This window comes from Balaenoptera ricei, chromosome 17, assembly GCF_028023285.1.
Source record: "Balaenoptera ricei isolate mBalRic1 chromosome 17, mBalRic1.hap2, whole genome shotgun sequence".
Lineage (NCBI taxonomy): Eukaryota > Metazoa > Chordata > Mammalia > Artiodactyla > Balaenopteridae > Balaenoptera > Balaenoptera ricei.
In genome coordinates, this window is record NC_082655.1 from 67,590,501 (window position 1) to 67,607,200 (window position 16,700).

General features: G+C 44.5%; 1 protein-coding gene across 8 annotated transcripts in view; it reads left to right on the forward strand.

Annotated features, from left to right (window-relative positions):
- The window catches only part of NCOA2 (nuclear receptor coactivator 2), a 268,760-nt gene extending 259,760 nt beyond the window's left edge, over window positions 1–9,000 (forward strand). For all 8 annotated transcript variants that reach the window (XM_059902309.1, XM_059902312.1, XM_059902316.1 and 5 more), the window contains 2 exons: window positions 1,252–1,341; window positions 5,117–9,000. In XM_059902309.1, coding sequence (XP_059758292.1) covers window positions 1,252–1,341; window positions 5,117–5,128 — 102 coding nt within the window. In that variant the 3' untranslated portion in view covers window positions 5,129–9,000. The remainder of the gene's footprint in view (window positions 1–1,251; window positions 1,342–5,116) is intronic.
- Window positions 9,001–16,700: the final 7,700 nt, after the last annotated feature.

Here is a 16,700-nt window from a genome sequence, read left to right on the forward strand (position 1 = left end):
TTTTTTTTTGGTGTGTATTTTTTTTTTTTAATAGTTCTGTTTTGTGTTGAATAATACTGAAATGATTCTGCCATCCCTAAGTACATGCCAGCTTCACTTGGTGGCAAAGAGACTCAAAGCACTTGATACGTAGGTAGCCAGCCTGGGATTCAGAAATCTATGATGGGTAAAGATATTGGTTAATAATTTTTAAACTGTATTAAAGACCTTATTTTTAAAGGGCACAAAATGCCGGGCATTCTACCACCTCACTAGTTCAGGCAAAGTGTTAATGGGGCAAGGACCCTGAATCTTGTTTCAAATTTGGAGAAATTGAGGCATGGAAAGTTTAAACAAATTAACCAAGTGTCATTGACAGCACCATAAATTTCCATTAGATCATGGTTGTGAGAATGGTGAGAGATTGAAAGTTTAATTAGGTCTACTGAATCCTGATGTTGGTAAAGGACAATTTATGTGAAAATTTACTAAATTTTACAATGCCTCAGTGTTTTATTCTGTAAAAAGAAGATTAATAAAAATGCAAAGTGATGCATGAGAAAATATAAGCACTTTGCAATTTAAGAAGGCTTTATGCGTGCGTGAGATAATAATTTGCACTTCTCTGGTTGAACTGATTGTACTTCCCTGGTGGCTAAATGCTTATTTGTATAAATTAAACATAAATTAAAGAAAAATAGACTTTCATCTTTTCAATGGAGAAAATATAGCGTGGATGCTGAATTTTCTACCAGAGTGGACCACCAGCAGTTCCTGCCTTGCTTTCTAGGGAAAGTGTAATTTGTAAAAGAAATGTACAGATGCCAAGGAATAGTTCACTTAGAAAAGATTCACAAGATCCTGCCCCGTTTGGGGTATTCACACCTGCTCTTGCTAATCAATAACTTGCCTAAAGTAACAGACATCAGGAATCACTGATCTAATTTGCACTCAAAAAAGTGAACACGTTAAGGCATAAGAATGTTTCTAATATTACCATCTCTGTTGGATTTCTCTACAGAATACAAAAACAAAAAATTTAATTGTGAAGGCAGCGAGTGTACTATAAGGATTTATTTTCATGTCCCTTCACACTCCCCCCCAGAACGTATGCATGGAAGAATAGATAAGGGAAGTGGCCGTTTTTATGTAGTCCTTTCTCCCCATAATTCTACTCCTAGAAACAAAGAAGCAGGTTAGTGGGTGGTTATTTCCCATACGCTTCTGGATGTCTCACTGAATAAAGCCCCTGTGCTGTCCTGCCGCCCTCAGGTTAATGATCCTGCTCTCAGAGGAGGCAGCCTTTTCCCAAGCCAGCTGCCTGGAATGGATATGATTAAGCAGGAGGGAGACGCACCACGGGTAAGAGACAGCAGAGAAGCAAGCCGTGAATGCGGTAGTAAAGTGAATGTGACGTTCTGTAGACTAAAATGGGCATAGATATGGTGTCCGCCAGCAGATTGAAGAGAGTTGTGTAATACTTGTGATTTTTTTTTAAATGTCTTCTAATTTTATCGGACATACAGTGGTTTTTGTGTGAATAATTTTTTCTCTAAGCTCATTTCAACTGAGCTGACGGTGGTGTGTGAATTAAGAACACTAATTCTGCCCTGGAGTGAAATTATTATAGCCAAGCAGAAAATCAAGTAGCAAGGAATTAGTCGTGTGAGGGCAAACTGATTCAGTTTTGCTTCTTCTGAATCATAATGTCTGCCTTTTCAGAAGGATGAAGAGGAGCTAACTGATCATTGCGCTCTCTCCCTTAATTAAGTCTAAGTTTACTCTAAGTGTTTTTCTATATTTCATTTTAGTTAGGCCACCATCTTATATATATTATTTGCCTATTACCTTAAACACTTGTTCGAGGAAGAGTGATATTACCGTGTTCAGCCAAATCTTGAAACAGTAGAACGATCAGTGCTTAGAAGCCACCTGAGTTGGGAGCCTGGCGGCAGGTGTGCCAGAGGGACCGGGAGGGCTCTGAGCGACCTGGCACAGGTGAACGGGGCCCTCTGAAGGTGGGGCAGATACAGTCCTGAGCAGCAGGTAATTCTCTTCTAAAGCGGAAGTCCCCTCTCAGTGGAGAAAAAGGTAGGGATGATGTGGAATTTCCTACACAACAGTGGATCTTGGATCATTTTGTTAGTATTATTAGCATTCAAGTTCAAAAAGTAATAGCATAAATTTGATCCAGATTTTAACGACACAGTGTGTGGCTTGTCTCGTTTGAAGAACCACGGTCACGGTCACGGTGTGGCGCCGAGGTTTTGGGGGGCGGGGCGGAGGGAGTCCCTTGGGTGTTTTGTGTACGAACCCAGATGCGCACGTCATCCGAACGGTTAACGAATGGATGTAGGCGGTCTAACAGAAAATGGAGTGTGCTGCATACTGACCAAGGGTCTAGGCTCTAAATGTGCCATCGATGGAGGCTGGAAGGCCGCGGGGCACCGGCGTCTCCCCTGCCGCCGGGCCTGCCCTGACCTGACCTCCGCTGCGGCCCTGCACACGGGGGCGGCCCGTGCGCAGACGCGGGGCCTTGAAACCCGGGCGGCACCTCGCAGAGGAACGATGGCATCAGCGCCAACTAGGCTCCCACAGGACAGCCCGTTCTAACCCAGAAGTGCCGGGAGCTTAGCCTCCGAGCGCGTGGTGTCTCTCTGGGCGGAAGAAGCGCGTGTAGGCGGCCAGGCTCGCATTTCGCTCCGCGGATCCCCCGCGAGGAGACCGGGCCTCCCGCCCCCCCCCCCCCCCCCCCCCCCCCCGCTGCCGGGTAACCGTGCGCGGCCGGGGCGCGCGGCGAGGCCCCGGGAAGCACTGCCCGGCCGAGCCGGCAGCCCAGCCTTGCGCCCCCGTCTTCCGAGAGCCCCGGAAAGTGAGCGGCCTTAGTATTCGGTGCTTTCTCCTGCCACCACGTTACCTCCACGAAGGAAAGACTCGCCTTCTGTAAAGCGGAGCACTCGGGTGGCCCACGGTCTGGTGCAGAAGCCACCCGCCTGTATTGAGCGTTCGGCGCAGGCCTGAGTCTCTGCTTAGAGCTTTATTTGGAGCAGCTCACTGAAACCGCAGCCCAGCGCGTGGCAGATCCACTGTTCTGAGAGTTTGCTGACTCGCCCGAGGTCCTGCGACACAGGAGGTGAACCCCGGCGGGCCGACCCCTGGCTGCCGTCGGCCCTGCGCCATATACCACCCACCTCTCCCAGGGCAGCCCAGGGCTCTTGTGAGACTTCTTCAAGGGTCTATGCAGGTAGCCCTGGAAATGCAGGCCAAAAAGGAACATATTACTTCATTCATTGGGGCCATCCCTTTCTCTCTCTATAGGTCCTAAAGGGAAGGAAACGATACTTAAACGTACTCTGGGACAGAGAGTAAAGACTCAGCTGCGTACTTAGTAACTGAGTCCTCCCTCGGGCACGGGGGGCCTCATCTCAGCACGCAGGAAGCCCCCTGAGTGAGGGGAGGGAACGCACCTTTTGGCCTCTGAAGCACCCCGGACCGTGCGGGCCCATGGTAGATATTTAGGCCTCCCCCGCATGTTTAGGCAGGGAGACTGAACCTCTGAAGACTGGGCACTTAACCCCAGGTCACACGGCTAGCAGTGGTGGAATCTACCGGAGGCCAAGAGGGGGACCACCCCGAGCAGCAGCACAGAGGGGCCCAGACCTCCCAGGCTGTCTCGACTGGCGCAGCACAGGGCAGAGGAGAGATGCAGGCAGGCGGCCGGCGGAACCAGATGTTCACGCACGTCGGGGTACCTGGGGGAGGGGAGGGCCTGAGAAACCTGAATCGGAACGATGAGCATTAGGGTCACAAAAGGCAACTTTCGGTAAACATAGGGTGTTCTCTCCATCCAAATGCCTTTCGGATCCGTGGTGAGAAGTCTCTCTGTTACCGTCTAGCCTGGGCCATTTATACCCCTCTCACTTCCTGCTTTTTTCCGGTCCCCCTCTTGAATCTGGCTTCTCCATCTATACTTTGTTCATGCTGAATGTTAAAGCCAGGTAACAGTCTGTCACAGACACTCTGGTGGTTTCCTTTAGACTCTAAAGTTTAGAGAATAATATGCGCAGTGTATCCCTCCTAATTCACGAACAACAGCTGGAAATCACTCTGCATTTGTCACCGTGCTGCCAGTGTGCACACGGAGAGGCTTCCATCATATTCGTCCTGCCTCTGTAACATACCCTGCTGCTGCTGCTGCTGTGAAGCAAAGAGCTCTTTTCAGAACTTTTATTGGTGATCAGGTTCTATTTGAACTAGAAACCGCTGTGATCCATTATACATGGAATCGGTGTTCCATTTAACCTGGAATGGAGATTAAAATTGTATCTTGCTTTAAGCAGAGCTAGAATATACAACCATGGATTTACCAAAACCTCGAGAAGGGCAGTTATTTTATCTAACCAAAAGATTCTTCCTTTTATAAGGACTTATCATCCCGTTACTACACATGCATTTCAGTGTATTAAAACTGAGTTTACTGCTCAGCCACGTGACACTTGTAGAAAGAAAGCACAGTTGTAATTACTTCTATTTCCTAGTGTTTTGGAAATTGAACACTAACTCAAATCAGCTTCGAGTTGATGATAATGACGATGACGGTGATGACGACAAAAACCCCAGTTTATTTAGCCTGCAGAAGCCGGGGAGAAGCCTGTGGTCCTCCATGGGAGTGTGGCAGTAAGGGAGAGTCACGAGGGGACGGTTTATAGGACGTGGGTTTGTATTGGATGATTTGAGGAGAGATGAAGAAAATAGTGACCCCTTCTGGATCGGACGCTGTCGAACAGCGGGCAGTTCAGCAGCTGGGTATCTCACAGGTACCTCAGTGATCTCTGTTGCGGAGGCGGGTGAGAGAGCAGCAATCACTCAGAAGGAGGGGTGGGAAATCCGTTGCAGTCTGTGCCCTTCGGAGTAGCGTGCAGGATCTGCCGGCTGTGGGAACCACTCTCTGTGTTCAGTTAGGATCAATGCCATCTGCTCATCTGCATCAAAATCCAGCGTAACTCATCCGGATGCAGCCTTTGTGATCGGCATTATTTAAGCCGGCCAAGCGGTCTGATGTTTTTGTGATGGGCCTCATGATGATCTTACCAAAAATTCCACGCTATTACACCACTCTCTCTTTGTTTTCCTACAGAAATACTGCTGACACTGAAGGTAGCTGGTTGCTTCTTTCTTCAGCTGACTGGGCTCACTTGCTCAAGACGCTTACCAGCCTGGAGAGCTGCGTCTATTTGTTTCCACCCAACCGACCTGCCATCCAGTCCCGCCAGAGCAAGATGGGCAGACGGGCCTGGGCCCCGCTGCCCCGGTAGAGTCCCCTCGGCTGCTGCAGGAGGAGCTGCCTCTTGTGTTGACAGACGGTCTGCAGCCCGCGTCCGGACAACTGTCAGTCTGTTCACTGCATTCACCTTAGTGCAACTTAGATCTCTCCTGCAAAGTAAATGTTGACAGGCAGACTTCATACCCGTGTCAGATTGAATGTATCTAAATGTATGTATTTAAGGAAAACACCCATATGCTCTTGTTCTGTTCCTGTCTGGTTCCAGACACTGGTTTCTTGCTTTGTTTTCCCTGGCTAACCAGTCCAGTCCAAAAGAGTAAGATTTCTTCTGGGGGAAAGAAAAGAATTTAAAAAAAAAAAAAAAAATCAAACTACAGATGTTTTAAGCTAAGCCTACATTTGGGATAAAAGCAGGGGAGACACCATGGACCGCGCCCTATGTACAGAGACACCCAAGAAGTGAAGACCAAGAAATCGTAGTTGTATCTTTGTAGAAAGCTCTCAAGACCATGTCGGAAAGCGTTTCCAGTTACTGAACAGATAGATGAAAAGGAGCCTGTGGGAGGGCTGTTAACAGTAACAAGTACTTTTTCCTCTTTTTTTTTTTTTTTTTCTGATTCAAACCAAACTAGTTCACCCAAATCATGACTCAAGAAGAAATAGTTTTCATTTCCAAATTCGCTTAGATCGATCCGACAGCCTGAATCAGCACCTCCTCTTGCATCTGACCCTGCCTCTTCCCCTCCCCTCTGCCTTCCCCCAGCTCTCCCCACTCTCATGCTTTTTTTTTTTTAAATAAAAGCAACAGAAACCAGGTAAGCCCTTTAGTATTTCCTTACGTGTTTTGCCAGCCACTTAACAGTTGCTAACTCTTACATTTCAGAAACATGCATTCACTGGCAAGGAGAGGAGCAAAGTTAGGACTTGATACCCGTCAGACTTTGGACACCTGCTTTGAAAGCATATTCATTCTCTTCCCCAGCAACACTGGTCCACCAAACAGGAGAAAATAATAGTGTGCTTAAAATTGACAGCAGACATCACGACAGATTTCACCTCCACCATGTGTTTTTTATTTTGTTTTTTAGCAGTGCTGACTAAGCCGAAGTTTTGTAAGGTACATAAAATCCAATTTATATGTAAACGAGCAATAATTTAAGTTGAGAACTTAAGTGTTTTAATTGTATAATTTTTGTGAGGTATACATATTGTGGAATTGACTCCAAAATGAGGTACTTCAGTATTAAAATTAGGTATCTTCATAGCAATGTCTCCTAAAGGTGTTTTGTAAAGGCTGTCACGGCCTCGATTAGACCTGATTTGTAGACTTAAGACTTTTTATTTTCTAAACCTTGTGATTCTGCTCATAAGTCATTTATCTAATCTATATGATATGCAGCCGCTATAGAAACCGATTCTTGATTTTTATATGTTTATATTCTTTCTTAATGAACCTTAGGAAGACTACGTGTTACTAAGCAGGCCACTTTTCTGGTTGTTTTTCTTGCCCACTCTGGTAGGGGAACAATCTTTTCTTAATTGGCATCAGTTTCAGACAACTGTAATACCAAGAAACTGGTGACCTTTTTTGAGCAATTTCTCCCCAACCCCTAATACACATACTTTCTTACCTAAATTTCAGAATGATGTCTTTTTGATGTCTAAAAAAGCAAAGCATTTTATATCTCATTAGCCAGGCTTTTTAGGAACAGAGAGGTTTTTCCTTGAAATTTGATTCCTTATTTGTGGCAGGGTGAAAAATATACAAACTACCCCTATTTATACGTATATCTCTCTCTATATGTACAGATTATGGACGTATGGAAAGAGATATAGCCCAAAGATGAACGGTAAGTAGACAGTCTGAAAGCGTGGTTCCATACTAAAGAAATTTTCGGAAACTTTGCATTTCGCTACTTTTTTCCACTTGAGGGGGGTCTCACTGCAGGGAGGTGGCCGAGGAACAGCACTTCTTGGGGGCCACCAGTTCACATGTCCCTCCTGAAAGGCTCTGCTTTTCTCAACCGAACCACTGGGTCGCCCAACTGTGACAGAAAAACACGGGCAGATGTTGGCCCTGAACTCCGTGTCCTCACTGGCACCACGAGGCTTATGTCATACACGGTGTAACGTGACCAGTTCCAAGTCGATCTCTAGAAACGCGTGAATTAGAATGACTTTAACTTCACACAGCACGGAAGAGAAATGGAGTTTAAGCTGGATTTGTTTGTTTTGAGTTCTAAGTCCCTTTTCACTAGAACACTGTCCAAAAATACCTGTGTACCTGTTCTTGTTTATTCCTCCGCCCACCGTGTTCTACTGTCAGTCCCAGTTCAGACAAATCTGCAAACCTGGGATACTGGTAATTTGGAATAATTCATGATCATTACCGTTTTGAAGGAAAAGAGATGATCTGTTCTCTTACGGCGCAGATCAGGTCGTGGATTTTACATCTAATTAAGAGAAGAAAAGTCAGTCAGTGAAGGAATCCGCTGATCACATTGATCGTGATAGCAGCAAAAGCCAAATCAATCCCTCCATGATCAGTATTTCTCATGCTGTATACAATAAACTTGTTAGACTGAGTACTTGGTTTTCGTTTAATAGAACAAATAATCAGTGTTTTACTTATATAACTAAATGTGAAAAACACATAATGTGAAAAGTATACATACATTAACTTGGTTGTGAAACTCATCTACGTGTTCATGTGATGTGGTAAGTTGAAAAAGTGAAGTGAGCTGTTTTCCTGCAATGAATTCGTTGAACTCAAAGATGAAAATGCCCCCTCCCACGTGTATCTCTTACGGCCTGTAACAATGGAAAGCAATGTTTTTGCAGTTTATATAATGCAGTTTTTAATGCGTTTAAAAACGGAGTTCCTATGGGCTTAACACATGAAATGGGTGGCACAGATCCCCTTGCAGAACCCAAAGATACACAATCAATTTTGAAATGCAACTTAAGCCATTAATTGTTGGTGTGAATTTAAAATTTTCTAGTATTTGTATGGTAGTATGCTGCCTAAGAGCAAAGCATTCTCTGCACAAAAGAAAATTACTGTAGTGGCTTCGATTTTAATTAGAATTTTCTCCCTGGTGTTTCTTTATAGACTAAAATGAAATCTTTTAAGTTTCTTACTACAGGTAAAAGCTATGTGCAAGAACCTCAAAATGCTAAAATCTAGCATAATGCCTTAGATCTGTTTTTAAGTCTTGTATATTCCTACATAGCTGTCCGATGTATTATATTTGTATAGTGAACTGTGTACAATTTTTTGAATAAGTGCATCATCACCGAACCTTTATGTTGTCGGATGGTGATGATGATACATTTCTTCAAACATTTAACTGTCTTTTTTTTTTTTTTTTTTTTCTTATGCCATTTGTGGGTTTTATTTGTACAGTTCCTCATGAAGTTGCATCTGAGATGTGTGTATATGAAAAGATTATACAAGGGTAAAATTAAGCAATATATTAACTATGGTTCTTCAGGAGAAAGCTTACAGTGTTTCAGGTTGTGATTTATTTTCAAAATGGAGTTGACTCCGAACATCACTTTGTTCACCTGCATTGATGTTTGTATTTCTAGTGTGAGCAGTTTATGCAAAAGGTAGATATATTCAGAGAAATTTTAAATACATTTATGCAAGTTAATATTGCTTTGCTGATGCTATTTGCTTATTTGATGTTAAATAATGCTATTGTAAATAAAGAATTCTGTTGTTATTGCATCATTTAATAAATTTTAATGCCTTCGGGTTTTACATGGCTTTGGAGATTTTCATGTGTTTATATTGTACCTTCATTCATAATAATTGCAGTTAAATATAATATTACCTGACGTGTCATTTAATAATTTCCAACGTTTATACAGTAGTTGACACTGTTCCCAGCATGGTAACATTTATCCTCTCAATGACCCATTTTCTAGATTTTTCAGTTTGAAGCCAAGAGGGGTTTGTCCTGCTTAAGGTTATCTGACAACTTCCATGGCAAATACAGGCCCGATCTAAGTGAGTCCTAAACGATACTACCACTGCCCGTCCCCACTTCTCCAAAAACATGTACGAGAATAATGTGGACTTCTGACGGGCTTGTTTGTTAAGGTTATACTTTATGCATTAGAATAATCACGATGGTTTTAATAGATTGGTTTGTTAATAGTTGATAAGCAATGCAAGTGTAATACTTAAAACCCAGGTCATAAACTACGTGAAATATTATAGTAAATATAATACTATACAATTTTTAAAGTATACCAGAAACAAAATGAGTGATTAGAAAAACCTATGCTACTAACTATATTAGCAAAGTAAAAGAAGAAAAAAACATGATTAACTTAATAGATGCTGTTTGATAAATTTGCATAGGATAAATTTCAGCCCACATTCATGAGAAAACCTCAAGGAAAAGTAAAACCTCTAGGCAAAGTAAACGTCCCAAAGTTATTTGAAGTTATCGGATACAATCCCACTGTGATACATCTTACTTCATGGTGAGATATTAAAAGAATTAAAATCAGAACAAACTAAGGAGGCCCACTACCCATGCTAAGAATTTAGGCATCGCTAGTGGAATAGAAGGGGTAAAACGTTTTCAGCCAATTTGACCACCTATAGGGAAAGCCCAGATGAATCTACCAACCAGCTCTTGGAAGCTCAGTCAGATGGCTGGAACATACAAAAATCACTAACTTCCATTCACACTAATAACCAATTTTTTTAAATCCCCATTTACAATAACCAATAAACAATGATTATAAAGTAGGATTACACCTAACGTGAAGTGTGAAAGACGTTTGTGAAGAAACTGCAAAGTTTTACTAAAAGATATAAAAGACCTGGAAAAGGGGAGGCATGCCATGAACCTAGAAAAGGAAAGCCCAATATTATACATCAATTCCTGCCCCTGCATTATTACAATTCCAGTGCAAATCCAAAAAGTAGGATGCATTTGGAAGATAAGATGTACAATAATAGGAACGTTATAGAAGAAAAAAGACTTCTAAAAACATTTTATAACATACTGGTGAGTACTGTACTTTACATAGAAATGGCTAAATACATCAGAAGAACAGTATAGAGCCCAGAGACAGGTCGCTGTATGTAGGTAAATATATGATAGAGATGCCATTTCTTATCAGTAGGAGTCTCTGTTCTAAAAAAAAAAAAAAAAAAATGGTGTTGAGACAGTTGGCCACATTTGGAGAAAAGAAGTTAACTCCCTACCTCACAATATTGACAAATTTCATATGGATCAAGGGTGTAAACATAATGAAATATAAAATTAGAAGAATACATGTTTACATTGTTGGAAAAGTGACGTCATTCTTTAAAAGACAAAACAAAAAAATTAAGAATAAATTTATAAAAATTTCATATTCTATCAAAAAAGTTACACTGAAGACACAGCAAGTATAATGGGAAACAAACTAATGTTAAGAACATAAAGCTCACAAAAATAAATGAGAAAAATAATAGGCAGTAAGTAAAGATTATGAACACATGAGAGTGAAAAATGGCTGCTAAATATTAAAAGATGCTCACCATCACTAGTGATCAATAAACTGGAAACTAAAACAATACGGAGGCTTCCCTGGTGGCGCAGTGGTTGAGAGTCTTCCTGCCAATGCAGGGACACGGGTTCGAGCCCTGGTCTGGGAAGATCCCACATGCCGCGGAGCAACTAAGCCCGTGAGCCACAATTACTGAGCCTGCGCGTCTGGAGCCTGTGCTCCGCAACAAGAGAGGCCGCGACAGTGAGAGGCCCGCGCACCGCGATGAAGAGTGGCCCCCGCTCGCCGCAACTAGAGAAAGCCCTCGCACAGAAACGAAGACCCAACACAGCCAAAAATTAAATAAATAAATAAATAAAAACAATACGGAACTTTCCCATTCATCCATTTGGCAAAAAGTTAAGTTTAGTATAGCCATGAATACTTCCGTGGACTTCAGTGGGACTATAAATTCTCTGACCTCCAAAGCGAAGGTCTGTATAAATTTGGTGAGATTGGTATTTTTTTGAATTTTGAGTAGTCCTCATCACTGAAGCCATATGCCTGGAGTTCTCTGGCAAATTGTTTAAAATGTCCTCCTCTTTAAATCCACAGCATTCTTTGAGATGTCCTCTTATCCCACTTACTGCACATTTGAACCTTTTTTGTGCTTGTGCTTATTTTTCATTTATTTTGGCAAGTTTCTCTTTTCTAACTTCTTAAGGATGTATGAACAGCTTATCAATTTTCAACCTTTTTTTCTCTAATACATGTATTTCAAGATTATAAATGTTCTTCTGTTTACTGCTTTTAGCAACATCCCACACATTTCATCTACTTTATCCTGTCAAAGTCTCCAATAATGGCTTTGAGTTTTTCTTTGTCCTCTTAGTTCTGTCAGTCTTGCCTTCTTGTAGTCAGAAGTGGTGTTATAAGGCACATAAACATTTCTTCAAGATAAACTGGCCCTTTTATTGTTATATAATGCCCTATTTTATCTCTAGTAATCTTATTTTCTTCATCTGATATATAAGCATGTTAATGCTGGATTAGTTTTGCATGCTATATCTTTATTCATCCTTTTACTTTAAACCCTGTAAACAGCATGTAAGTAGTCCCTTACTAATTTTTTATCTAGTTTTCTATCAGTAAGAGAAAAGTGTTAAGGTCTCCAACTATGATTGTACATTTGTCTCTCCATTTAATTATATCATCTTTGCTTTTGTATTTTGAAACACTGTTATTAGGTACATATATACATAACAGTTATATGTCCTTTTGATAAATTGACCCTTTAATCATTCGGTCAGAGATCAGAAAGTGAGGAAGCATGACTTTTAAGAATCTGGGGGGAAAAAATGTTTCAGGTAGATCAAACAGCAAATACAAAGACTATGAGATAGAAACCAGCTTTGATGTCTGAAGGACAGCAAGAAAGTCAGTGTGGCTGGAGAAGATAACTGATGGGGTGAGAGGTAGGAGAAGAGTACCAAGAAGAAGCCAGGGGCCAGATCATGTACGATCTTATAGGCCAAGGCAAGGAATTTAGGTTTTATTCTGTGTATTGAGAAATCATTGGAGAGTTTTCAGCAAGGGAGTAATGTGATCTAATTTGTATTTTTAAAAGACTGGCTAGTGCGTGGAGAAAAGTCTGTACGGAAACCAGCTAATAGGCCACTGAAGACACCAATTAAAAATGGAGGATTGGACCCATGACTTCACTTCACTTCACTTTAGTGGGACCCAAATCCCACTAAAACAGTAAAGGCCTTTCTACAAAAGCACGAACCCACAAGGACAAGGATAATAGGAATAGAAACTACTCCAACAAAGGTTTAGCAGTTGAGGGCTTCCCTGGTGGCGCAGTGGTTGAGAATCCGCCTGCCAATGCAGGGGACACGGGTTCGAGCCCTGGTCTGGGAAGATCCCACATGCCGCGGAGCAACTGGGCCCGTGAGCCACAACTACTGAGCCTGCGCGTCTGGAGCCTGTGCTCCGCAACGGGAGGGGCCGCGATAGTGAAAGGCCCGCGCACCGCGATGAAGAGTGGCCCCCACTTGCCGCAACTAGAGAAAGCCCTCGCACAGAAGCGAAGACCCAACACAGCCAAAATAAATAAATAAAGTGAAAAGAATCAAATTTTTTAAAAAAAAGGTTTAGCAGTTGAAAGCAAATGGAAGAGTGCTAACTCATTTTGTAGACCTGACAAAGCTGAGTCCTGAGCCAAAGTGAGTAATGGCAAGAAGCAAACAAAGTTTCACTGCGGAATTTCTCAAAGACTCGGAAATGAGCAGATGTCTTTGGATGTGGGCATGAGAAGCCTAGTTAAGAAGCTGGCAGATCCACTCCAAGCAAACAACCTTCCCAACCTGGGCAGCAGAATTAAGGTGTATTCTCCAGAAAAGTTTAATGGGGATCAGGGGGTGGTACCATACTGAAAACAGGATATTATTAGGTGAATACTACAGTTAGAATGTTCACCAAATTAGCTTCCTGAACACACTCTCCTGCCTGGTCGCCTAAGTGTCTTCACAAGGGAATCTGAGCAGCTGCAAAGGCAAGACACACAGAGACTAACATCTCCGGTTGCCCATGAAAAATCCCAGGTCAGCTTACAGCGAAGCCCACAACTGGCGATCCTGCCCCCGTACACTAAGCTTCCAAACATCTTTTAGTGCCTCTCACTAAAACATGAGTACAGAGCCAAGGATCACCATACTCCATCAAGCCGTGACGCGAAACAGACTGCAGCAGCCATGAACACACAGCCCTCAGATCTGCTGTGCAGGGGAAGTGTGAGCAGCCCGGGGCCCAGCTGCTACACTACTCGTCCCCCCAGGCGGCTCCCAGCCAATGAGTGGGTGCAGCAGGAATAACAAGGCAGACCCCCCCAGGAGATGGAACTGCTCTCATGAGCAGTTTTGCCTCAAGGACTCTACACGGCCTTGCCAAGCTTTCTTAGAATTCTGCTGCACTCTAAGGGATCTTCCTTCCTCTGGCCTGCTCTGGATTCCTCCCTACTATCCCTCAAGCATCTCACCTAATAAATCGCTTGCACATCTAATGGCATCTCGGCAACCGCTTCTTGGAGGGTGCAGAGTAACATAAGTGATCTAAGAAAGCGGGCAGTGAGATGGGGACGTGGGAGAGGCTCACTCAAGGCCAACAGAAGAGGACATCATCTTGGTCAGCAAGTATGACACAGACAGTCCTTGGCACAAGGTGGTGGCTCAGCTGCCGAAGATTTCACTGATAGGGACCTCGGAAGGCGTGCCAGTGAAGGGGAAGGCTACAGCAGGTGGGATTATGCAAGGCATTCAAAGATTTGGGGGTAAGAGGATGCCTACAAAGACCGTGGAGAAGGCTGGTCACTGCCAAGTGGGATTGCTGCCCTGCAGAGGGATCATGAGGCTGATGAGGGCCGTTTAGGGGCAATTAACACCAAATAAGACTACAGAGCCTCTGTGGCAGCACCCAGAGAACCTCTCCTGCAGTGGAAGAGCAGACACAGCTGAGTGGCAGGCTAAAGAGCTTATTATTAGAGCTTTCAAATGCTCGATTAAGGCAGGTTTGTTATGCAAAAGGCAGGGCCCTGGTAGGGAAACCTGGGACCCTGAAATGTGGGTAGAGACATCTAGATGGTTGCTGCTGATTTTGAAGCCCCCAAAACTCTGGGCTTGCAGAGGGGACCCACTCTTCCCTACTAAGAGCTATCGACTTAACATCTATAATCAAAACAGGAAAGAATGGAGAGCAGTAGCCTGAATGCAGTCTCCTCCATAAGAAGTCATGGTCCCTTGTTCAGGTCTCAGACCTGAGCCAATTTTCACATCTAAAACCCACTGACTGAACAGATGGCCAGGTTGTTAGGAGTAAGAACCCTGCCACACCATGGCCAGGATCTTTGTCATGATGATTCCCCAGGCTTCCCCCAAGGGAGCTACAGTCATTAACTTGGGTGCCTCTACACTGGGGGAAGGGGAAGAAGCAGACACTTGGAGGATTATGGGCACAGGATCTGAGTTGACACTGACGTGCGAAAACAAGCATCATCCTGAACCTCTGTCCAAGTGAGCGTCCAAGAGACCAGGTAAGTCAATGGAGTCCTGGCTGAAGTCTCCCTCACCATGGGCCCATTGGTTCCATGGACCTCCCAGGGGGCATTTCCCCCCCAGTTCCCCAAGTGTACAAGAGAAATTTACACACTTGGCAGTTGGAATAACCCCCGTATTGGGCTTCTAGACTATAGAGAAAGCCCAGTGGAAACTTCAAAACCGACTTCCAGTCAAGGCAGTAAATCAAAAACAATATTGATTTAGGGTGAGGAGGGATGGTACAGATGAGCACCACCATCAAAGACCTAAAGGATGTGGGATACAGTCCCTGTAATTCACCAGCGTGGCCCCCGGCGATGCAGCCTGGAGAACAACCATAGGCTATCCTAGATTCAACCGACTTAACTTCTTGCTCACGGCTCCTGTGCTGGATGTGGTACTGCTGCTGCAGCAGATGAATAGGGCACCAGGTACAAAGCCAATGACTTGGCAAGCACATTCTCTTTTATTTTGTAAGGCTTTTTTGTGTGTCTCAGAATATTTTTTTTTTCTTATGTTGTGGCTGCACCACGTGGTTTGTGGGATCTCAGTTCCCTGACCAGGGATCGAACCCGGGCCACGGCAGTGAAAGCGCCGAGTCCTAACCACTGGACCGCCGGGGAGCTCCCTCAGAAGGTTTGATTGAGTGGCAGACAATATGTGTAAGTCTGGGTAAACAGCACAGGTTTCCCCAGCTATCAGAAAGAGCATCCCTACGCAACTTTGGTAATCCGAAATGGCACAGTGAAGAAGCAATTACCTTAGGACATGTTGGGCTGCACCCCGCAGGCCTCCAAGGCCTGTGCTTGCCCAGCTTCAAGACCAAAGAAAGAGCCCGGAGTCAGCAGCAGAGATATCAGTAGTTTAATGGGTGGGGGAGCTTACACGTCTGAAGCAAGGTCCCTGAGAGACACCCCACCGCATGCAGCTGCCAGCAGGTAGGACATGGCGGCAGTCTTTGCTCCGGGGTGTGGCGGAGGGGGGAGATTACCAGTTACAGGGGAATCGATGTCAGGTGGGCTAATTAGTTACCAGGGAAACCAGTAGAGGGGCACACCCCTCACCCCCCCTTTTTTTTAATAAACTTTGTTTATTTTTGGCTGTGTTGGGTATTTGTTGCTGCGCGCGGGCTTTCTCTACTTGCGGAGAGCGGGGGCTACTCTTCGTTGTGGTGTGCAGGCTTCTCATTGCGGTGGCTTCTCTTGTTGCGGAGCACGGGCTCTAGAAGCGCAGGCTTCAGTAGTTGTGGCTCGCAGGCTCAGTAGTTGTGGCTCGCGGGCTCAGTAGTTGTGGCTCGTGGGCTCAGTAGTTGTGGTGCACGGGGTTAGTTGCCCACGGCATGTGGGATCTTCCCGGACCAGGGCTCGAACCCGTGTCCCCTGAATTGGCAGGCGGATTCTTAACCACTGCACCACCAGGGAAGCCCCTCACCGCCCCTTTGATTAGAACAATCACCAGCTGGGCCTGGGGCGAGTAGTAGGAAGGTCAGTCCCGTGAGCAGGTGCAGGTGAAGCAGGCACTGGTCGGGCAGGGGATGGACGAGAGCAGGAGAACAGCATCCTGAGTGGCCTGGCCACACGCTCCACCCCTACGTGCCCTGCACGGCCCTTACAATCTTGGTCCACCCCTCTTCTGCGATATCCCTGGAGTCAGGTACGTAGGGCACTGCAACCAGACACCACAATACAATACAGACAGCAGCAGCCAAGGAGTATCAAGGGTGCGATACCTAGTACACTCAGAACAGTCATTTGCCAGGATGTGCGCTAATTCTGGAGCCAAGCGCTTACTGGGTCAAAGGAAAGGGAGTCAACAGCAGCAGTGCCCTGTCTGGTTATAAGGAAGGC